At 38.1% G+C, this 24,881-nt stretch overlaps 1 protein-coding gene across 1 annotated transcript in view; it reads left to right on the top strand.

Annotated features, from left to right (window-relative positions):
- The window catches only part of ARSB (arylsulfatase B), a 50,597-nt gene that overhangs the window by 7,879 nt on the left and 17,837 nt on the right, over positions 1-24,881 (top strand). Inside the window, exon 5 of the mRNA XM_026035412.1 lies at positions 22,188-22,431. Within this exon, the coding sequence (XP_025891197.1) occupies positions 22,188-22,431 (244 nt within the window). The remainder of the gene's footprint in view (positions 1-22,187; positions 22,432-24,881) is intronic.

Raw genomic sequence — 24,881 nt, 5'->3', positions numbered from 1 at the left:
AAAGGCAAATTTTCCTATCATACTGGTGACTCCCTTTGGTATAACTGTTCCCATGTTATGGAGTTTAGAGTTAGTAAGATAACTCAAGAACTTAAATAAAGATTGCAGCAGAGAATTTAGAAAATTTTATAAAATAGCTACAGTTTTATTGAACAGAATCTCATTTCCACAGCACAGTTTCTATATATAATTTTTTTTTATCAACCTATATATAGTATGGTAGCTTGGGTGCTGGAAAGTTGTAGAGGAAAGCATTGGAGACTCCACACTTGCAAAATGAAATTCTGCTAAATTCTTTATTGTTCCATGTCTGTTTTGGTCAAAGTTCACCCTTCAATATTTGCTTCTCTTTGTTTCAAAATTAATAATAAAAAAAAATTGCTCTGACTGTTCCAACGAGTACAACTGCAACAAACATACAGCCTTGTATGATTCCACCACTGTTAACTACTATCCACCACCATTAAAGGCCACATTTTAGTGGATGCTCATTGAAATGTACTAGAACTTGAGTAATTTTTACTTTCATGGTAGATTTCTCTTTATTAAGCTCTTTAATATTTCTTCTAATTTGTGTATGTTGTGCCTTAACCAGGCTTCCCTTGAAAACATGCCAAATGGCAGAGGAAACTACTACACATTTTAAAAGGACATTGTAAAATGTGTATAAATATGTAAGTGAATTCTAAGTCCTAATGAACCTAGTGGCCTAAAGGAAATATTGGGCCAAAAATGAAGTAAACTGGTCATTAGTAAGGTCTGACTCCACAAGTCTTTACTTGCATCAAGTAAATCAATCTCTGGTTCTCTCTGCATTTTGTATAGATATGGAAGCTGTTTTCTGGATCAATAAAACAAGTAGATTAGAGAGTTTGAAGGTATTTGGTGTCATGTTTGTATATCAGGCATTAGTTTGAAAATTATTGAATTTGCCATTATAGAGCAGCTTGTTTACTTCATATACAAGTGCTTCTGTACTAATGAAATCAGTGGGGCCAATGGTCTGGTAGGTAAGGCAGATGTCTAGGGTATCCAAGATATTTGGATGTGGATATTTGTCCATTTGAAACCAAAGAAATTGAGACATAGGATTCATTTTTCCTTTTTGAAAACGTAGGACAATATAACTATAAACTATAACTTTCTTGAAAAGGACTTTCATTTAAAATAACTGGAGGACATAATAAGCATTGAAGTAGTACAAATTTAGCTCAGCATTATTAACATTGGCTTAGAGTCTAAACCTTGTTTCAAATATAGACCTATGGTTTGAGGCAAGAAGTGGGATTTGCTGTATAGCATGTGTTTATAGTTGTTGTAACATATTGCAAGTAATATGGAGGGAAACTTGCCAACATTAGAGCAAAAGATTGTCATGACTTCCATTCTGTGTTTAAAACTAACGTCCTCTGTTTCACTTAACTTGCACTTTTTAAATATCCTTAAAAAATTGTAATTTTGACTAGATCTGTAATTTTCTTTTTTAACCATTCTTTTCTTCAGTATTTATGTTAATCCTTACATATGGAGTAGCACTGTAGTATCTGTTAATTGCCATAAGGGGGCTTTGAAGGGTAAAATATGTAGAATTTTCCTCTCCAAGCCTTGGTTTACATTGTTAAGAGGAAACCACATAAATCCTGTCCATAATGGAGCATGTGACAGGGCTGACTGTTTTCTTTCCAAAAGATGGTGGTCTTTCATATTAGGGTTATGATTAATAACAGCAGGAATTGTCAAGGACATAATTATTGATGTTTATACAATCAATCTCTGTCTCTTTCACCCACACCTAGATATTTTCTGAAAGTTTGTATTATCCTTTTCCTAAAAGAGATTTTTTGGTCTCTTTCAGTTTAGCACACTGCAGCTCTTGTTTAATAGAATACTTCTTTTGGTAGAAAGAGGGAATCTGGTTTACAGGATGCCCTACAGGACCCTTCCCTGGTTCCTTGAGACCTGTTTTTATCTTTATCCTAATAAATTTGTTCTTGAATAAATCAACTTTTTTCCTTTTCCTGGCAGAAACTTTAGAGAGACTTCCTAAGTTCATGTTATCTGAGCTAACAGAAGAACGGATTTGGTATAGCAATTAGTATCTGATTTTCTTAGAAGAGCTAATTTGGAGTGTATGCTGTCAGGCACAATTTATAGTAAACCTGTTCAATTATAGATTTGAAGAGCTGCTTTAATGAAATTCTAAAAGGCTCAGTGCATTCTCAGCAAGGAGACTGCACAAGCATCTTCTACTGCCTCTTAATTGGGAGATAAGCACAGGTGCCTTAGCTGCAAACACCTTCCCTCCAGCAAATTATTTCATTTAGTAAACTTCCAAATATTGCTTTTCTTTCTTGAAACCAGTAAGCTGTGTATCAGATTCTTCTACATCCATTTCAGGACTTCGGTTCAGTGCCCAGGCATAGGGAGAAGTCAACTTTAGTCAACTTTTTCAGTTGTTTCTTATTTATCTTGCTTAATGAAAGCATATGAAAAGTTCATCGGGTTTTTTTTTATTATTATTAAAATTTCCTCTGTGTTCCTTTTGTGTTTAGTGATGGTGAATGGGAGTGTAGACCTAAAACAGCAGGCTTTGTAACTAATGAGACCTGTTTAATTACTGAGGCTGCTCACAATGAAAGCAGTCGCCTGAAACCGTCTGCACTAGGGTTGCTTCTACCAGTAAAGCTGTGCTGGAAAGGAGAAAAAAAGATTGAATAGGATGAAAAAGTGCATTGTGCAATACAGCTATTGTAGAGCTGGATCTTTATCTGCTGGAATTTTTTATGCATCAAATACGGTTTTCCATGAGATCAGTTTGACTCTTTGTTTTTGTACTTTAGAAAGGTCAGAATAATAGACAGTTCCAGTGATGCACAAAAACTTCCAGACTGATTTATCTGCACACAACTGCATGATATCCTGATGCAGTAGAAGTGTTATGTTCCCTTGATGGAAAAGAACAGCCCTGTGGTGTGTAAAAAGGATAGCAAAAGTTCCATGCCAGAATTATATGGGGGAAGGTGTGGTTCTTTAGCTTTGTGCTTTCAGTAGCTCTTCTATCACACAAAAAATACATATTAAGCATTGAAAATATAATACTGCATAAGCTCTATGAAGACATATATTTTTGTGTGGCTTTTGTCTTGCTTATATTGAGCCAGCAAGATTACTTTTTATGCTGAATGTACAACTTTATACTGAACAGATGTTTTTTCATCAACTCATCTCAGGCAAGCAATTTTTGTGCGTGTCATTGGAAATGTATGTTTCCTGCTAGCCGTCAGGGGGAGCGGGCTCGCGTTTCTGCCACATTTGTAGAACAATTGGAAAACAGAGCAACAAATGGATCTTTCAAATGCAGTGTGGGGAAGAGCTCGAGTTCAAATTAAGGGCAAAGTTACTCGCTAATTCAGGCTGTGTGTAGCTTATCCGCAGTGTAGATCTTTGCTGTGTTTTCTGTGCTGTTTTATGAAACCTCAATGGGAGTTCCGTGCTTGGAACATGTACAGAGTAAGCATTATTCATGCTGTGAAGATCAGAGGGGAGAAATTTTCCTCAAATGGGATCCTTTACCACTATTATCAACAGGGCTCTCTGTTTAATTCTGAGGCACAATCATGAGCTTAAATCACACAAAGGGAAGGCTCTGAAGTCCTGTTCTGTGACCTAGACTTTCGGCAAGAATGTTGGAGAGCAGAAATGAGATGCGTTTACAAAGCTGTGCATTGAAACTGTCTGCTGCTTGCTCATATTGTGTCTGGCACTCGTCAGTGCTATTTAATTCTCTTTCATAAATGCTAAATTCGCGCACAAAATTAAAAAGTTTTAAAAAACCTAAACTGCATGCTTGTGCTGTTGATATTGGCATCTGTTTGTAGCATTCCCTCCAAACTTCTGTGTACCAGAATCCTGCATGTAGGTTGACATCACTTCATTTTTAAATAAATACATATCTAATGGTATCTACTGGTCTATCTGCTAAATAAGATTTCTTTTTTAAAATGTTGTATTAATGTTGCTTGTATCACAATCCTTCTTTGCCTTTTGTTCACAAGAAACAAGGCATTCAATAGTTAACAGCATAAAAGGCAAAAGCATACAAAGCACAGTATTTTGCGTTACATAAAAGAGGTGTTGGTGCCCTGTGTAGCCAGCTGCCGTTGGCTTTCATTTGGAAGCAGGGAGAAGCAAGAGCGGTGTGGGGATATGCTGGGGGGGTTGCTTTTTTTTCTTCCCACTCCTCCCCAGGATTCTCTCTTTCCCATTTTGTATCTTTGTTTCCATGTTGCTTGTGGTTTCTTTTACTTTGTTCAAATTGAGACTCTCAGAAATTTGCCTTTTGGAAATACTGTAGGTAAAACAAGTCTCTTTGTTGGCCTACTGTGTTTTTGGTAATACTGAGACACTGGTATTGCTAAACTTGCTCCTTAAATGCTGTAAGTTACATTTGAAGTAATTTCAGTTACTTGTAATAAACTTCGGAGCCCTGCTTTAGGGTAGATGGTTCCTCTTGCTGGCCTCCATATGGATCTGATTAGATATAAGGATATGCTTGCTTGTAAGGCCCCAGTCCTGCAAAGAAATGCTGCATGTGTAACACAGAGCAGACATTTATACCGTAAAACTATGAGTGAATTTGCTTTGTCGTCTTATTTCTGCTCTTTTTCTCAAGGGATTAGCCCCAAGAGCTGGGCTCTTCCTTTATGTGCAGTTATAGAATTGGTCTGCACAGGATGTTGTTCTTCATTTCATAGGTCATTTTATTTTGTTTTGACTCATGTAGTGCTACTGGCTACCTGATATTAGCAGTAACAAAACCTGAAAGGCTTTAAATCTTCCCCGGCATGAATTGAAAGCAGAAAGCATTTTTTTCAGACTTGGGGGCAAGAGAAGGGCTGATGACCAGAGGATGGGAGCTGACCTACTGCCACTGTGTGATGGGGCTACCCAGGCTCTGGCCCTGCTCACTGCCCTTCCCCTTCTTGGCAGCAGCAGTAATTCCGCTCCCTGCACTGACTGTAGCAGGGAGGAGGAGGAGGCATCCTGCACTTCTGCAGGCAGTTGTCACTTTTTTGCTCCTTTCAATGGAGAGGGAGCTTTACTGATGAACATATGCAGGGGAAGGAGGCAAAGTGGACCTCCACCTCAAGGCCCTAGTTGGATGATGTCTTCCTGCAAGATCTGTTTTTCCCAATGTCATTGGATTTCAATACAAAAATACTTATATTCTGTTCAGCAGCGTGAGCTGAATGCAGCCCAGTTATTTCTGAAATAATTGTTACCCAACTTGTGTCATCATGCAATAGTGGGGAATCTGTAATAGGTTAGCAGGATAGGAAAATGCTGTACCTTACTTTGCGTCTTTTGAGACCCATATAAATATTTAAGTGAGATGGAGTCAATGTCATCAGTAAGACAATTCTACTTCTCTCATTAGAAGCAATGAAAGGGAAGTATTTGAGGTTTCCAACTGTGCCTATTTTGTGAATGCTGTGAAGGAGGATTTGTTGAAAGCCTTCTGAAAATTAAAATTAGTCCAGTTAATTGATGTGAAACACAGAAAGAAATTGGTCACACGTTCTGGTTGATTTTAGATGCTATGAGACTCAGGATTATAAGAGAAGTACTTCTCTGTTGTTGCTGTTCATTTATTTCTAAGCCTGTCAATGTCGTCGTCTTTTCATTTTTACCATTATAAACAGGTAAGCATAAGAGGTAAGTGTGTGTGTTTGATTTTTGTGGTTGGTACATTCAGGCCTTTCTTGAAAGTCCAGAAACAAGAAAAGGAAAAATGTCCCCCCCAGTGTGTGTTGTTAGTTTTTAAGCTTTCATTATATGAAACCCCATTTTATTTATTTGCTTATTCAAAGAACCTTGCTGGTTTTGGCAACTCTGAACTTTGACTGGCTTTCCTTAGCTTCTTGCTTTAGAGCTGGACTGCACCTCAGGTTATTTTTTTTACACAGTGGAAATGCATCAGTAACTTGAGGCGGAGAGGGAAGGAATTTGTGCTTTCTGTATTTTGCTAGGACCTGTTGCTGACTCTGGATTTCAATCAGTTTGCTTGATTGCCCATCTAAAGTATCTAAATGTTAAAATATCTTTCCTTTTCTGTAGGAGACTCTCTCATGCTATAATGCCACAGGTGATGGTAAAATCTTAGAGAAGCTTTAGGCTAAGAAAGCTCTTTTTTTTTTTTTTTTTTTTTTTTCTTTTGGAGGTGCATGCTCCATGGCACACCTTTAAGTATGTGTTTCTTGTTCTGTAAATTGTTTCAGACTACTGTTTCATGAATTTACAAAAATATCAGATACTACTAAATCAGATACTATTAAAGGTATTAAGCTTTGACCTTATTCTTCAAGAACTTACATTTCTAAGAAACTTCATTTTTTGTATGGCCAACTTTTGAACTTTGAATATGTAAGGAGAGGAGGAAGCGGAAAAAATAGTGCTTTTAAATTCACTAGGAATCAATCAATGTGGACATGCTAAATCGTCTGTTAAATCTGTTAAATTTTCTCTTTTAATTTTCACTGTCATTGTGTTTTCTCAGAAGAGCTTGATTTAATATTGTGGAATATCATGTAGAATTTATGGTGGAAAGAAATCCATTTAATGAAATACTGACATACAGAATTATAAATCAATATTTAATATAAAATGTGAATAGATGGAAATCTGAGATTTCATATATACATACACTTTCAGGTTTCCTTTGCAGTTGATTAGTGTCGCCTGGAAGCTTTCAAAGTTTTCATATTCATTTAAAAGCATTGCTTTTCTGAGAGAATTACCATATGGATGTTGGACAGCCCTTGCTTTCATGGATGATTCTAGAAGGACGGGGAGAAGCTGTCGCAGACCGACTTTGCTAAGTTGCTATTGTCTGGTCTGCCTTAAGAAGGTGGAAGAAGCTGCAGGTGTTGCAAAATGGCCTCAGCTGAGTAGAGGTCGTGTCTGAATGAGTCCTTGCTGTGTTGTTCTGAAGTTGCTTGCAAATTTACCACTTGTTTTCATGCCTGTGTGCTCATATGGACTCTAGATCAGGTAGGGACCTCTGTTCCGTATGCGGATGCTGTTCCAGAGATCGAGCATATGCTCCGGGTGGATGCGCGAGGGAAGGTGGCCATGCAAAAAAAGAACAAGGAATCCTCCCAAATACAAGCTCAACATGACCGACATTTGTATTCTTTTCTCTCTTACTTTAGATTCCTTGGTCTTATTCTTATGCACAGGAGATAATAGATCTGCATTTGTGGTAGATTTCACTTTAACATAAGTTGAAGAAGTAAGTTTTTTTTAATGCCTAGTAATTCATATTTTTTGGAGTTTTTTTAAAAAAAGCTCCTCTGTAGCATGCAGAAAAGTTAGTTACTTCAAATTACAAATAATATTTTACAAGTAAGATTTTGTCTCTGGTAAAGATAGATTGCCTTAAAAATGAAATATAAATATATGTACTAGTTCTGTGCATTTTCCTCCTCCTCTGTGTGTGTGTTGTGTCTTGGGTTTTGTGTGTGTGTGTGTGTTTGTGTGTTTTGGGTTTTTGTTTTTTTTTCTTGACCTCTATATTCCTAAGAAAAGTTTAGAATGAATTTAAGCTTTTCATGGAACCCACCTATGATCAGCGTAAGGAATTGCATGTTTCTTTGAAGTGCTTGTAGCCACTTCAACACGCTTCTGGAAAGAATTTTCGAAGTTTCTGTATTAAGTAGTTTCATCTTTATGAAAATTCAGCCTAACTACTTGCAAGACAGAAAAAGTTTGTTTCAAGTCACTGATACACAAAATATAGAGAAATCGTGACTTCTATATAAGACATGTATAGGCTGTATTCTGAAAGAGAAAGAAACAAGAATATTTATCTGGCAGGATAGGATAAGAATTTTTTAATACACAAAGAGCTTTTTAATATGCAAATCTCTATTGTCATCTTTATCTGGCAGTGCCTAAAAATATATTTTTTTGATAATTCAGGGCAGTAACTTTGCAGATCAGGAACAGTGAGGTACGCATGAGAATCAATGCATAAGTGAAATGCAGACTAAATTGTGGAGAAAAAGATGAGGAAAGGTGAAATTATTTCTGTGATTGAAGATGAATGAAAGAAATCAAGCTGGGTAAATAGCTAGAGATAAAATGTGCTGAGTGTGGAGGTAAAGATAAACTTCAGTTTTATGAAGTGGAAAGAAGACCCTGGAAGAACTTGTGAAGGCGTGATCAGGTGAATGCATCTACAAGTGCAGAACAGGCAAAGGGGCTAGGATATGGTAGGATATCTTGAGGGATGTTAGATAAATAAATAGGTTGCTGCTTTAAAATGTTTGCAGGAAGATGGAGAATGTGAGATTTGGAAAATGCCAGGATGTGTAGGCTCAAGTAGCAGGAGATGAAGATTTCACTGTGATGTCGATTTAAATTTTTGACAGGATATTGCCACACTAAATAGGGGCCGTGAATATCAGGTGCAGAGAGGGTGTGTTAGCACAGATAAGGAAGTCAGCTTGGATCGTGATAAAAGTCTGACACAAGAAAACAAGATCTCTTAGTCTGAGGTATAGGATTTAGAGATGAGGATCGAAAAATAGCATTAACCTTCCCAGCTGTTGGATAGAAGTGGAGATTGAAATGGCCAGTGTCTGATGTTACTGAGTGGCTGGGTCACCCTCTCCGAAAGAATTTTTGAATGTCAGTTCCCTTGGAAAATGGTAAAGGAAAGAAGAGAAATGAACAGAAGCGCAGTGCTGAAAGACCGGGGGAGGGCAACTAGAACGAGATTATCATTACAAAATGTTTTGCAGGTAGTTGCATTGGTACTAGTTCATCTGTATCCTGTGGAAACAGGAGGGCTTTTTCTTTTTTTCTTTTTTCTTTTTTTTTTTTTTTTTTTAAATGAAAGTTACTGGAGCTGTAGAGGTTGGGTTTTATGCTGAGAAAAATCTAAAATAGCTAGAAGGCAGAAAAGTCTTTTTCTTTCTTCAAGGCTATCTTCAAGGCTAATAAAATTGAGCAGAGAGAAAGAGTTTCAGAGTGATTATGTATTTTATTCATGGCTATTAAGGTTTGGCCATGGATGGGCATATATCAGACCATGTAAATGTCTGGTGTAAAACTAGCTTGGAGAACTATTAATGCAGTACACGTCAGGGGCTTTTTCGCTCTTCATCCAAATGTTTCAGTTAATAGGCTGATTTTTTCCCTTTCATAAGGATCCTTGTTTGTATTCTCAAAGTTCTTTACAGCTAAGTCTTACATTTCTGTACAGTGGAAGTCTGCTTTCCCTATGCATTCCTCTTAATTTTTTATATCACATTTGCAAATCTCTGTATGCCTTCATATGCCCCTGGGACTGCAATATGTGTCTTCTATTGTCTTCAATCTCCCTTTCTTCAATTTTCTTCTCCAGAAGAAACACCCACCCCTTTTGTCTGAACTTTGAGCGCTGCTGCCTTGTGGAATGTTGCCCGTGCCTGTTCTTAGCTTTGACCTCTGTTTGTATTTTCTCAAGTTAAAATATAGCCAGAGCTTTGTATACATTGAAGTGAGCTGACCCTAAGGTATGTAGAATGATTGCAGAGCTGCTGAGCTTAGTTGTGAAGCACCAGAAATCTGCACCAATAATTAGTTATATTTTTAAGTAAATAGCTTTGATCATTTCTGTATGGGGGGAAAAAAAAAGGTACAGCTGTAGTGCATGCTGTTTGTTACTAACATTAGAACATTATATACAATCACGTAGTTTAGTCTGTGAAAGTCTTACTAATCACTGGAAAGAGTTGTATACACATTGGAGCATTGCACTGCTGTTATCTTGTAAAAAGGTATTTTAACAAATAAATAATGTAATACTTAAAATATGCTCTTGTGCTAGTTTTAACAATAACTTATTAGAATTAAGTCATTACTAAAGCTGCTTTCTGTTTGCAGTGCATCACTGTAACATATTTTGCTATGGCATTAGCGTTTGCAACAAGTGAATATTAGGAATGATATCCTAGGCGGCTTTTTTGTCAAGCCTGACTTTTTAAAACAGTACTGCTTTTAAGGCTTCCTTTTCAGCTCTCATGAAGCTGCAAATGACACAAAATCATACTTAAATGCGTCCCATATTGCATTTAATAAACCTGCCACTGAGTTTTATTTCTGTGGTTCCAACTGACTGAAGAAGCGAAACTTTTGTTTAAATTGTTTGTTGCACTGCACCCACCACAAAGGATTCACTTGGACTAGTCAACATTAGCTGTTGGCAAGCAGCAGATTCTGTTGATTAGGCAGTTAACACGAGTGAAAAGTATGCAGGTGAAAACCTCCACCATTCTGTGTTTCTGTGAAGAAAAGAAAAATCCTTGCCCCGAGGAAAACATGATGTAATCAGTGATGCTCTCCTGGCTGCTTATGAATGGGATAAAGGTTAGGGCTCTTTCTGCCTGCAGGTGCTCATCACTGCACCCGTTGAGGACTTCCAGCTGCATTTGGAGACTACCTTGTGCTTCATCTGCTTCTCTCCAAGAGACGTGGGCGGTAGCCTGAACATTTGCAATAGAAAATTCCAGATAATTTTATCAGAATCAGAGGAAGCCCAAATGCAGTTGGTCCAGGCTTTTTAGGGGCTGTTGACCTCTTCTGGTGTAGGTTTTAATTAGCCTCATCCTTGAAACTGGTTTAAGAGCACCTCTTATTGCAGCCTAAGGCAAATAAGGAGGGAGGCTTTGGGAAAACATGGACCTTGGCTAATTTAATGGGTCACTTAATCCATAATGTGGTGAAAGACTTGAAAATGGATTTGAAGTATTAGCAACTCATTTGCCAAATTGGGAGTGGTGGAAAGATGGGAATTTTGGACCCAGAGCTACAATCATGGTGCTCAGGGTAGGTTACAAATCACATTTTTGTAGCTGGAGATGAATGCGCTCTCTGGCTCCAGCTGTGCCTGCCAAAGGGCTGCCTAGCCCTCTACTTTCATACTCTGTGCAGGAAGCCCCCACCTCCCTCCTCTTACCCTGCTCATTTCACTGAATGATCTTTGCCAATGCCGTTTGGACTGAGGCCAGCGAATGAGTGATCATGTGAATATGTTGGACATAAATATGAAAGAGTTAAATTCTGACATGTAGTGGTATCGAGGGTGCTCAACAGAGGATGGTAGGCTTGGAGTCCTTACAAACTCCCTTTGCAAACATGGCTTGAGCTGTTAAATCCTTTTCACTTTATGATTCTAATATCACTCCATTAGAAAAGGAATTTCTGCATAGAAATCAAGGCACGAGCTCTTCTGAAAATGAAAGGATTAGCTTATTTCTGAAGCATGGGTGTACTGGGAAAAACTTGGTCATTCAGGGTTAAAGCTCTGTAAATAGTGAAATACTCTCTTTGGGCAGAGGATTCTATTGGTGCTTTGTGGTTTCTTCAGCTTTTCTCCCAGTATCAAAAATGTAATAGGAAGCTAGTAAGCCTCTAAAGGATAGAAATTCAAGAGTGATCATTACTTAGTTATAAAAGTCCTTTGAAGTCTGCAGTTGTTTCTGTTGTACATATGAACAGTCTCATTTAGAAACTGGTGAGAGTTGTATGTGCATATTTGAGGAGTGAATGTAGTCTGTAATGCCAGATAGTTGCCAGAGGAGATATTTTACAATGTCAGGATTCAGGAAATGTGATCAAATGTGGCAAAAGGTTCAAGGATCCAGCCTTGGAGAAAAGCTGAATCTTGCCAGGAGGAAATCGCCAGTGACCTTGCTGAACTACCATGGTTCAGACACAGGGAGAGAGTCAGAGAAAGGGAGTGTTTAGAAGATGGCAGGTTTGGGCATGTAGATGGAAAAAACATCTATATATTCAGCATAAAACCTTTTTGTTCAGTTAAACATCTTGAGTTGAGGTGCTCCAGTGCTCTTCCTTATCACTCACTTGAATGTAGTACTGATGCAACAAAGAAGGGTGAAGAAGAGTGTTGCCCCTTCTGCCCCTTTTTGGCCAACTTGACATCCTCTCCAGTTGAACTTGGCCATGTTATTACCTGTCATCCAGCAGAGATGTTAAGTAAACAAGTAGAAAATTACTTGGAAATATTCATTTGGGAAGTCTATGCCCTGACATTTCCTCATCTTGAAAACAATCCATTGTTCACAAACTCAGATTTAGGAAAACTGATGAAAAAAAGCTGCTTAGATCATTAAAGGAGAATAAAATTATTTGTATAAACTTCCATTTCTCTTAATTACTTGCACTTTTGTGTCACCACAAAAGTTAATCAAGTCATTTCCTTCTTGGCTTGATTTTTGCATATTGCCTGTAACAAAAACTGAAACAGCAGTTTGGAGAGGCCTGGGCTGAATATGACTATGCAAGATTAAGGTTTTTTCCATCTAATCGGTGACTACTAAATAAAGTTACCTGCTTCGGCTCAATGTTATTTCACTAAGAAAACAAAATGACCTCTAGGAGACAAAATTCTTGCATCAGATCACAAAGAAGTTAATCTTTTTTTCCTGAAGTTTAAATCTAGTACTGTTAAATAATACTATTTATTCTTCTACTCTTATTTTATTCTTTTATTCTTGGTTTAGAGGATTGTCAGATAGAATTTCAGTTGATTTTTGTAGTTTATGTGTGTGGCTTGAGAGCTAGGAAGAGATATTTTTTAAGGGGGAAATTCCTGTCCCCTTTTTTTGAATGTCCCGTGTGCTAGGTAGTAACTAAAGAGTTGTGGTTCGTATTAATGTCTTTATGCTGACAGATGTGTGTTTCTTTCTGCTAGTGAATCGAGTCAAGATACTCTGAGTATAGCTAAGGCCCCAAGTGAGTTCAAAACTCGAATTGCTCCTCACAGAAAACTGATGTGAAAAACAGATGTAAATCCCTCCAGTTGCCTGACTCAAGTTATAGTTTACAATAGTAAAGCTAATGCATGTGGCTACACTTAATTTTAATAGGAAAAAAAAAGACATCTGGCCTATAGTGGATGAAATATAAAAACTGTAGACATGCCAGAGGAGTTGCTTTATTGCTAGATGGGCAGAGAGCAGCCGAAATGTTCCTGACAACGACTTATGGCCACGACACTCCCATGCTTAGGTCTGAACTTCTTAATTCCCTGTTTTGATTGTTGCTGTTTCTAGGCTGGCCGGGGAGCTTCGAGCCCGTCCCGCTTGCGTTGGCTGCCGGGCTTGTTTTTGGAGGGGCTGCCGGCCGTCTGCCGGGCTGTCTGCACGGCCTTCCTGCACAGCGCTGTTGTGCACACGCAGCGCTCGCCTTAAAAGCTTTCCCAGCTGTAGCCTGATACGCTGAACTGCTCAAATTGGCTCCAGATTGCTCTGTTTATTTTGTGCAAGATAAGTGACAAAATACAACCATGGCTCTAAACTCCAAAGAAAGGGGGCACAAAACATTATGATGCAAGACACAAATTCTGGATGCAATCAGGAAGATTTAATGCATGTGGATTAGATCACTTGTCGCTGCCATTTGCATGTAATTCTAGGTTTTGGCAGCCTCATATCCCTGGAAATGATTTTTTTTTTTTTTTTCCCCTCTCCTTAAGGGGGAAAAAAAAAGTGTTAGGTTAAAGTAGTCTTTTCTTTCCCCACCCCCAAAAGAGGAAACTGGAGTGAAGAGAAACAATGATCTTCCAAGGCTGGCAGCCCTCCCTACAGACCATGCCCATCTTTGAGCTTTTGTGGCGACTGAAGTCAAGGAATCTTTTGTTGTTGTACTCACATACGTTGTTATGTTCAACAATAGATGCAAAACTAGTTTTAGGCTGGCTCCTGTCCTCACGTGTGTCAGAATTTGATCATCTTTTCTTACCTTACAGCTGCAACTTAAATTACAAAGTCATTACGGTTGAGGTCAGATATTTTCCAGCCATCTGGAAGTGTAGCCATGTTGGTGTCTTGGCTGATTGATGCGTGTACCGAGTATCTCTAAATACAGTAACAGTGGCCTCACTTCCTGCTTTTTTTTCCTCCTTTAAAAGCTGCTGTGAATATGTATCCTAATGAGATCCATAGTGTTGTTTGGATAGGCTTGTTCTAAGAGTCCCCCTCTCTTCAGAAGTAGATGAAGAAACCCAAATATATTCAAAATAAACTTCCGAGTGCTTTCACTGAATAAAAACACCTAAATGTTGGCAGCTGTTAAACAGTATCTGGCAGCTGCAAATTTTGATGCTTGAACCTAAATGTGAATTTAGACATTCTTCTGAGTTAAATTTATAGCAGCCATTCACTTAAAGATGGAGAATTTGGGAGGGACTATCTTGTTCTCTTTCAGCACAATGAAACAGCATTACTTTTGCTCTCATTTTCACAAAGAAACTAACCTATTAATCAAAGCAAGAAAATGGAACAAGCATCGTGAAGTAATATTGACCATATTTCCCCTTTGAGCATTTTATGCAAGTATTTCATTCAATATTATATGCAGCCCGTGTCAACAGCCCTTTCTTTCTGGAGTAGCTTTTTTTTTTCTTTTTTTTTTTTTTTCCTCCTTTATTTCGAGGATGTTTTAATTCTGTTGTACAGAAAAGTCCAAATCTCCATTATAAAATAAAACAGAGTTGGGTTTTCCCAGGTCTATACTTACTTTTAAAATACTGCCTGCTTTTAGACAAACCTTTCAAACTGAGTTTGGCATGGTTAACGTATCAGACAGATGTGTGCTAGATCAGCTTACTGCAGGGGCCCATGAGGAGAAATTACAAGGTAGAGGAGTCTTTTCTTGCAACTTTAGAAAAACTGCAACCATTTAAAAATGTATGAGCTTGTGCAGAGGTGAAAAATAGGAAAATTAAAAAAAAAAAAAAAAAAAAGCTGAGGCGTGTGAAAGCCGGATTTGAGCAGTACTGTAGGTACAGCCAGAAGACTGGCAAGTATTTGGTTTTTGCTTTCAGCAACAGGGTGAGAAAACAAAGATCCAGGTGTTCATAGCTGAAAGCCAGAACCATCAGGCTAGAATTGCTCTTTATAGACTAATAGTTGATTAAAATTAATAAGTAACAAAGTATAATACATTATAAATGATTAGTGAATTGATTTTTACTATCTAATTGCATTTATATTATCCTAGATGCTTAAACCTTAATTTTCTTCTTGCTTTGCCCCTGCAGATGTATTTGAAATACTTCTAGTGCTGTGGTCTGAATAGGATAAACAAGTGGTTCGACTCAGAATTTCTTGGCACTTGCTTTTTCTTTTTTCCTTCTGACTGATTCCAAATTAAATGCTTCCTTTTCATGTTGGTTGGTATTTCTTCCTCTGTATGTGTGTATGCCTAAGTATGCATACAGGTCTGTTAACAAACTTTTGGATGATTTGCTTTTAAAAATGAACCTGAGGTAGACATATCAGTTATGTATCTAAATTTTACAATATTAACCTTATTTTTATAAAATATTTAACCTGTTGATTTTGTTGTTTTCACTTTTTTGATCATGTCAGGCAGTTTTCTTTTTTTCTCTCTTTTTTCTTTCTTTTTCATCTTTTTTTAATGCAGAATTTTTATTTGCTGTGAAACCTTCAATGCAGAACAGCTTTTTCTGGTGGACCATTGTACCAAACCATTTCTTATTTAAGGTTTATTGTTCCTAGAGGAAATGACCAATTACATGCTCTACTTCCAGAATTCTAATTGCAAATATTTTGCCTATTTTTGAGTTCTCCTTGTTCTACAAATGCCAAAAAGAGTTAATAGAATTAGAATAATAATTAGGCTTACTATAATACATATTTAGGATTACAGTTCTGCCATTGTAGTTGAGGTTATACAAGCACAAATTAAAGCATCTGGCTTTGTTTTTTTATGAGAGTGGAAGGCTTAGAACACACAGAAATTGGTTAAGTATGTAAACCTTGCATATTTTTTATGAGGTGTTCTCACTTTAACAACATACCTACTAAATGTAGTCAGCAAGTGATTTTCTTCTTCTTCTTCTTGTGAAGTGGCTTATTTCCTATATTTCCTTATTTCCTATTTCAGTCTCTGTGTTTTCCTGCAATAGGAAAACACAGAGACTGAAAAGAAACACTGGAGTTAATAGCAGCATTGAATACAAGCCTGGGAAATACTGAGGACGCTCAGACGCTCAATTGGAGAGAAATTAGGGAGGGAAATCTCTGAAAAGTGTAGATAAGTTTCTAGTCTACAGAAATGCCAGCTGGAGCTTTTCCCACAGTTCGGGGTATCTGTAACCTACGTGAATTATCTGTACAGTATGAAATGCACTATTACTGCAGCTGTAGAGAAATTCAGCCTAAAAAGAGTTGAATTCAACAGTTGAATCTCCCCATGTTTCATTAGTTATTGCTCACAGAATTGATATATTCTTATTTTTTATTATTGCACTGTGTCTTCAAAGTGGTTACAGCTGTCAAGCTGCTTCCTGCTCACATGCGTCCCGCATCACACCGCATGGATAGTGCACTACGTAGAATGTTTGGCAGCTGGCAGCTCTGCAGAGAAGAGCTGGAAAGAAACAAAACTGCTCATCTCCTTGGTTTTGTTCAGTGGTTCCTGGAAGAACTCCTGCAAGACATCCAAAGATGTCAATGGAATTTGTTGATGGTTTGCCAATTACAAATTTAACGAATTCTTATGTATATGCCAATAAGTATTAATTACCAAAGCAGGTGTTTGGGAGAAGAAAATACTGGCTTTAATTTTGAAAGGCATATTCAAGATGCACAGCCATTATTTTGCTTTTTTTTTTTTTTTAGGGNAAAAAAAAAAAAAAAAAAAAAAGAGAGAGAGAGCGTGAAAGAAAGTGGAAATAGTACTATCTGAGAGGATATTTCCTTGAAGGAATATTTGGTAGTTGATAGAAGAATACTTTTTTCTTCCTTCAGACACTTCCCTCAAAATGGAGGGCAGAAGTTCTAAGAAGAAAAAATTACTTTTGCTCTACTGATGTGATATGTTTTACTGAGATCCAAATCTGTGAATTCTTTAAAATTATTCAAGAGGCTACTGTGTGTGAATATTTTTGAGGCAAAAGTGGTTTGTTGTTTTTTCATCTGGAGAGCTTTAGATCAGGCTGTTTTATTAAGTCCCACAGTATCCCACAGATACATTGCTATGGAAAAACTAGCTTAAAATGTGGTCATGGTTTGGGTTTGAAGGTATTGTATTTCATTTTTTGGGTGTTTTTTATGCCTACTACTTTTGCTAGTATCAGTTTGAATGAAACTATTGAATATGACAGTTTTCTGTGGGGGTTGTTGGTGGTGGTGTTGGTGGTGGTGGTTTGGGCTTTTCAATAATCTGTTTCACAGATCTCTAGTCCTTGACTAGGGATTCCTAGCCTTTGACTGAAAGGGAGGACAGCGTTGCTCACAGGAGATGCTGAATGGGAATGAGATGAATTGAGAGAGAATGATAACATTAAGGAGATAAGCCTGACTTTCATGTCTATGTACTCTTAACGTTTTAAAACGCAGGTGATCTTACAGCCCAATCCTTGACCTTCAGAAATGGTTACTGTCCTTTTGAAACTATTCAGTTTGTGACTATGTGGTTGCCACAGGTTTCCCTGGAATGCTGTGAATGTGCTAGAGACAGGGATGAATGTGTACCCTTCCAGCAGCCATTGCTTTCAAGATTAGGAGAAGCCAAGAATGATAGTTTTTAAAAAGTTGCAGGTTCTCTCCCACACTCAAACCTAGCAATATGTTTCTGCTTTTTTTTTTCTTTTCTTTTTTCTTTTTTTTTTCTTTCAAGCTTTTAGGTTTCTTTTGTAGAGCAGAAATCACATCTCTTCCCATATCAGTGCAGCATATCATTAGTGTTTATGATCCAATTGCTACATTTTACAATTTCTTCCATAGTTAACATGGCTGAGAGTTCCAAGAGGGGTTACTTTCATCAAAACTACATTTTAAGAGAGTCAGGATGCTGCTTTAAAATGCTTTTCAATAATTTTGTCCTTGTTTTGACCAAATCTTTAATGTTTTTGAGGGGTTTTGGTGGTTGTGATACAAACTGCTATGTTCCAGCCCTGGTATCCCTGGATCAGCAAAGATGTCTCTCCTCAATATTCTCTTTCATTTTGATAAATTTCAGTCTGTAGAAGAAAATCCCATCAGAATGAAAAAGAACATCTTGGGTATCCCTTCCTTAAAATGGCACAGAATGGTGGTAGTGATAAAAATAAGAAGAGAAAAAAACTAGCTAAACATTTATTATTCAACTTGAACCAAGCCAGCAGCAAAGCTCTTTAGAACCATATGATGCTTCCATTTAAGAAAATAAACAAAACTAAATAAATTAGTCAAATAATGCTTATACCAACTAACATCACTTCTAATTATAACCTAATTCTCTCCCCTTTCATCCTTTCTTTAGGACAAGAGCTGATTTGTTTTAAAATTTTTGTAATGCACATAATACATTGTGGGTAGTACTAAAGTCTGTGTTATATAGGTATAAATACAAAAATAATTCTTCCAGATAGGAAAAAAAATATGTTCACTCCCCTTTCCAGACTATTTCACTGTTATTTTTAATGAAAATCTCATTTAATGATTTTGTAAGGAAAGAACAAGTTGTCATATCATGCTTGGGAGAGTCTTGTGTTTTCAGCTGAAGTAGCAAAACTCAGGCTTTAAGAAGAAGAGATACTATAAATCAGGGCCACTTGTTGCTATCCTTCTTCTAAAAGCTTTAGAGACTGTCTGCTGAGATTATGTATTATGATGATTCATTAAAAGAATCGATTTCAACAATGGATGAGAATCATTGAGGAAAAGTTGTTTTGAAGTGGTTTGGATGAGGAACCAGTGTAGAACATGAAGCAACAACGATCCCATTTTATTTGTCTTTTACCCAAGTCTTTTACCCAAGTAGATATTAGGTGTGTGTGTTAAACCACCGGGATTTTCCATGTGGTCTTTGGAGTTTATTCCAGGTTCAAGGTATGAGGAATTAGTAAGGAATTACTTATTTGGGAGAGCATTAGAATGTCCTTAATACCACAGACCAAAAATCCAGCTAGCCAAGTATCCTCTCCCTATGGCAATGCCTGGTAGCAGATGCCTCAGAAAGAGTCTCCAAACTCCTGACTGGTGTCTTTCTCCAGAGCATGTTGTAACGTCTAGCAATTTGTGGTTAGAGAAATTCCTGTGGCAGCTGTGATAGCTTTTCTTTAAAGAACTGTCAGCGAATCAGTGATTCTTCATCTTGGTTTTTTTTTTTTCCCCTCTCATTGTGAATCCCTGCTGACTTTTCGCACCCATGGGAAGTTTCCCCACCTGTAGTTTAGGTGAAAGGTGTCTGCATGTGCGTGTGCGAGCGCGCGCACACACACACACACACACACACACACACGCACACGAGCCACTTTGTCTCCTCCTGTCCGGGCACATCCTGGCAGGCTGCATGCAGCAGAACTCCCATTCTGCACACCTCAGCGGACAGGAGTCAGTAGTAAAGCCAGTTTGTGGAGCTTTTCTGTCAGCATTTCTTGTGCTTTAGCGTAAGACAAACTGGTTTTATTGGTCCTTATTAGTGCTCATAGGCATTGTGATAGTAGACTGGAGGAATTGTTTGGCTGCTATGACAGAGCCTCTTCCGTGGGCACAGAATATGTAATACGAAAGGGAAAAACACATGGAGTGGAAGGAAGGATAAAGTAGAGGTCTAGAGAACTTCACATGAAAGCGTTCTCAGGGAGAAAACCTACTTGAATGTGTCTTTGGTTTAGGAAGGACTATTCAGAATTAGCAGCACTAAAGTAAACCCATGGCAGGATGGCAAAGTGAGTCATCAGTCCCCTGGGATCAACTCAAACCGCTGAAACATTTGACCCACCTGGTGTAGTTTCCTATCTTCTGGAATGCGCAAGGCGTCTGTATGTGGTAAGAGGCAGGGAGTTTTCCCAGGAAAGATGGGCAGAGTCAGTGAGCTCCAAGGAGTGAGCGTGGTGGCAGCGTGATGCACCAGAATGAGCATGTTGGAGATGAGTAGCTGGTATGGCCTTTGAACAGGCCTTGGGCTCAATCTGATCTTGCCTGGCCTCCCGTTTTTCAAGGCTCTCCCAAATTTATTGCTTAGGCAATAGCTGAAACTTGTTTATTCTCCTTCCCCCCCACACCTTTTTGTTAATTACTAGTTAGTTTGACATTTCATCAAAACCGACTTCATTATGATATTTCAATATTGTGCTTCCCCTCTTTAACATATTATTTGATAATGATTGCTAACTTTGATATTAATAACTAAGGCAAAGCAAAAGCAGTTTAGATTTAACTTTGAAAAAAAAAGTGGTTTCCCTTCTATATGAACTGCTATCAAAGTTTTAGATTATTTGAAAGATAAAATCTATCAAAAGTACACTGAAGCATCACAGCTCTGCTGGGATTGTCTGGAAAGGAAACAAACCTTAGGAATCAAAGCAAAAATCATCATTTTCCCTACCTCAAAAATTTACTGATAATTTAGTCAGAAAATCAAGCAAAAAGGATTACTTGAATGTGACTCCTTGGGGAGAAGGAAATTACAAGTTCTAGCATTGTGAAAATGAGAATTAAAAATGAGCAGGTTGAAGCTTGTTTCATATGCCGATGGATATTTGCGGTTTTGTTTCATTTCCGTGCCAGATGTTATCCAAACAAGAACAATTATTTTTCCCTGTTTTGTATGCATTTGTGTTGTCTGAATACTGATATTGCACATGGTGCTTTACCAGTTATATGTTAGAGGGAGTGCTTGTCCCAGAAAGCTCAATGGAAGGAAAAAAAAGCATAATGAAAGTGGGAGGGTGTGGATGTCTTCAACTAAGCTAAAAATAATAAAGTCTCAGGAAAAAAAAAATTGAAATATAATCAAATTTGACTGTAATCCAGGAAATACACATTCTTCCCTCTTTATGCCTCAAAACACTCAACTGCTATAATTTCCTTGCTGTTTCATTGCTGATAGTCTCATTCAGGGCTGAACTAACTCTCATGCAAGTATTGAACTGATATAGGAAACCAGTAGCTTTTGGTACGAGGAAGATGTTTTAAATATTTATAATTTGATTACTCATGTCCAAACTTTGTTTCAACAGAGTGGAGATAAGATCTCATTTATTATAATGCCACTCAGGGTTAATAGCTACAGAAGATCCCTGAGTATTCCTGACACACGCTATTTATACTTATAAAGGATCCTTGCCAGAACTGGTGCCTTTTCTGTCACTGGCAACTGCAGTTTGAGTTCTCAGATATTAGTGCTCAACATCATCCTTGCATGAGAAATATCGGTGGCCTCTACCTGGTTGCTGCTTGCCCTATTTTGTCCCTTAGTCAAACTAAGGGGAGTCTCTTGTGCACGGTAGACAGTAGGGGGTTACCTTGATATCTAGTCAATGAAACAGAAGTGGGATCTTTTTGGTGTATGTCAGCTATAGGAAGCTTCTTCTGTAACATACTGGAAATGTATTTCCTGTTTCTTCCCTCAAATTTCTAGTTTTTTAAAAAAATTACTCAAAATATAAACAAGGCAAAGTAATACTGAATGTCAGTTCAATACCTGCTATTGAAAATAGTATTCATGAAAACAGTAATTCATACAGATATTTCTGAGTTAATTTCATAACAGTTCATCTTTTTCTGTAACAACTTCATGTGGTGTGGTGTTCTCACCAGACATAATAGATTCAGTGTATTTGCAGATTGTTTTAACTGTAGTTCTTTTCATTCAGACTTTCTATTTTTGCTCAAGAATCTGTCAGTTTTATGTGACATCACAAATCACATGCTGCTTAAAAATTGTTCCAGGCTATGAGTGTTGTCTGGACTCTGGAGTAACAGCTTTGCTTTCTAAAGTATTTGAAAATAGAATGATAGAGTGGTTTGAGTACTAACAAAGGCATCGACAGCAGCTCCTGATGTAGTTCTAGGTAAATAATTGGAACTAAGTATTTAAGGTCTTTGATTCTGAAAGCTTTGGAAGTCTAAATGTTTGAAACCATCAGGGGCTGCCCTTACTGGTACCATTCTAAATCATCAGCTTGTGGTAATGCAGGACATTGCTACTCTGCATTATAAGAATTTATGGTCTGAATATGCAGCATGTATAAACACCCAAATAATGACATACAAGTCCTTGTGTACTGTCTTGTGAAAATATTTTAAAATGAATGAGTAAATATTACTTTGGGGTTTTTTTAGTTACTTTCTAACAATTTATTTAAATTGCTCATATTTCAGATAATGGAGGACAAACTTTGTCAGGTGGAAACAACTGGCCACTGAGAGGAAGAAAATGGACTCTTTGGGAAGGAGGAGTGAGAGGAGTAGGCTTTGTGGCGAGTCCTTTGCTGAAGCGGAAAGGTGTAGAAAGCCACGAACTTATCCATATCTCCGACTGGCTGCCAACGCTGGTACACCTGGCTGGAGGGCGTACCAATGGCACTAAGCCTCTGGATGGCTTTGATGTTTGGAAAACTATCAGGTAACTTGCATGCCTAATGACTGAGTCAGAATTCTAGCATGAAAAGAATTTAATGAGCCTAGAGAACAGAGCTGGAATTGGGGGGGAAAGTGTAAATGTTCTTTCCCCTAAGTAAAGGGAAGGTTTAAGTGCAGTTAACTTGGTTACTGAGAAAATTACCCAGGTTGTAGATTAATCCTGGTCACAGATTCAAAATCTCCACACAAGGTTAGCCTGAGTTTGTTTAGCATAGACATGACATTGCTAAAATGTGGGGTACTGCTTCTAGAGTTCTCTGTGAATCAGAAGTACATTAGCTGATTTTGCACACTGTAGCGTAAAATATAGTGAATTTAATGAACGCAGCCCTCCTTCCTACAGAACCAAATTGGTATTTCTGCAGTATGTTTCTGGAATTGGACATATGGGAAATCTGTGCAGATGTTAAATCAGCTGAGTGTGGATTCAGCTTTGAATTTGCAGGATTTGTTTAACTCAGTACAGGTCCTTTCAGTTACTCGAAGTATAACCATTTGCTTAGATGGTTATACTCAAAGTATAACCATCTGTGACATAATGTCCAGCACATCCATGTTCTTAGAAAGCCTGTGAAGTTGGGGGCAGTGCAAGACCTGACCTGGCTCCTGTCAGGTTGTGCTGCTGTGCTCCCTTTAGCAAGCCAGCACACTTGGGAATGCAGCGGGGAAAGGCCTAGGTGGCTGTGCAGGAGGCAGCTCAGCTGCAACAGAGCTGCCAATGAGACCAAGCTCATGAACTTGTTCTGGGCTCCCTCTGGCTCTGTGCACCTCTGTGTTACATGGGTTATCCAAACCCTGCGAGCTTGGAGAGCGTTTGGGTCCTGCCTTACTTGTTTTCTTGGTGCAGTCTCTTTCTGAGAACCTGCGTTGTGAGGAACCATCCTAGCTGGAATGTCAGAGAGCTTGTGGCCTCGTGCCCAGGTGCACTGTGTGGCTCGCTTCCACATGGAAGAAGACACAGAGGTATATAATTGAACCGGAGATCATTAGCTCACAGAAAGGAATGGAGTCTCCCGCCCAGCCAGGGACGGTGAAGTGTTTTACGTGTTGATGGTTTTGATCCTGCATCGTGCCTGCAGGATCCCAGCATACTCCTAAACCATAGGCTGACTTTTCCTGCAAGAGAATACTCATCTGCCTCATATCCTGTTTCAGCCAGGTATTCTTTGTCACGAACTGATCTTCCCAGATCAGATCACTTTAGTGGTAAAATTTGTATATGCAGTGCAAGATAGGTACAGCTGTGCCTCCCTGCATGCTCCTGGCACTCAAGTCCAGCTCACATAAGGACTGAATGTCACTTTTACTAATACAGCTAGGGAAGTAGTGAGCTCAGATTTGTTTATTTGTTTGTCTTTTAATTATTCCAGCCTGGAGAGTCAGTGTCTAGTGTGACTTTCTCGGAGGAAAAGAAGTCAGTTTTTGTGAACTGTTAGATGACTACTTGGCTGACCTATGCCAGAAATGTCAAATTTTACACGGTTTTCACTTAGAATCAAGAGAAATGAGCGTGCCAAATTTCCTGATCATAACTCAAAAGGTCACTTGAATAGGATAGTGAACAACAAAGGCACAATGCCCTTTCGGTGAGGTTTGATGGAAAGTTCAAACACATCATGTTTCTAGGAGCAGGGGGCTCATAATGAGTGAAATAATAGAATTTGCTAATATTCTGCCCCTGTTTGAAAAGAAGTTGTTAATAGACTGCTACCACGTGACAACTATGTTTTATCAGCACCGTCTAATAAAAATATTCATATGCTTCTTGTGATGAATTACTTTAATCTAAAACCTCTTGTTAGATATGTGGGTAAGCAATGGAAAAAAGGATAAAAATTTAGACCCTTCATTTAGATGTTCAAAATGTATAAGTCTCAGGAATATGGGATTCATTCCAGTATCTGTCTGATCTCTTAACTATAAAAAACCCATCCATTTTCAGAGGCATGATGTATTTGTATTCTCATTTATATAAATTCTGAAATCCTTAAACAAAATTAAGTTTTTGTACTGATTTTAAGTTGTTTGCTAGTCCACATTATGAATTGTATTCACATGACATGGATTATATTATGTTCTCGAGGTAAAGAGAAGTGCCAATGTGTCTGCAACTGTTCGTTAACACAAGCATCATAAGGAAGATGATGGTTAGGAGCAAATGTCATGAAAATTCGGCTTCAGAAGCAAATAGTTTATTGGTCACCAAAAAAGAAAAAAACTCTCTTTTGTCCTCCTATCTTACCTAGCTAATAAATGTAAATAACATGGCATCATTGTGTCTGCCCGCTCCTGGCTATCCGGATTCCCCAAAATCTGCCTGTGGGACATGGCAACAGGAATTCTTTCCAGAGTTCCCATAGGGCTGTTAGATAGGTTTTCCTCTGCCACTGCAGCTCATTGCTGCTGGTCTCAGCTATTCAGCCCCTTTGATGC

This window comes from Nothoprocta perdicaria, unplaced genomic scaffold, assembly GCF_003342845.1.
Source record: "Nothoprocta perdicaria isolate Ctin4 unplaced genomic scaffold, notPer1 scaffold_1, whole genome shotgun sequence".
Lineage (NCBI taxonomy): Eukaryota > Metazoa > Chordata > Aves > Tinamiformes > Tinamidae > Nothoprocta > Nothoprocta perdicaria.
The sequence above is the reverse complement of the archived record's forward strand: the minus strand, read 5'-3'. Positions and strand labels throughout refer to the sequence as shown.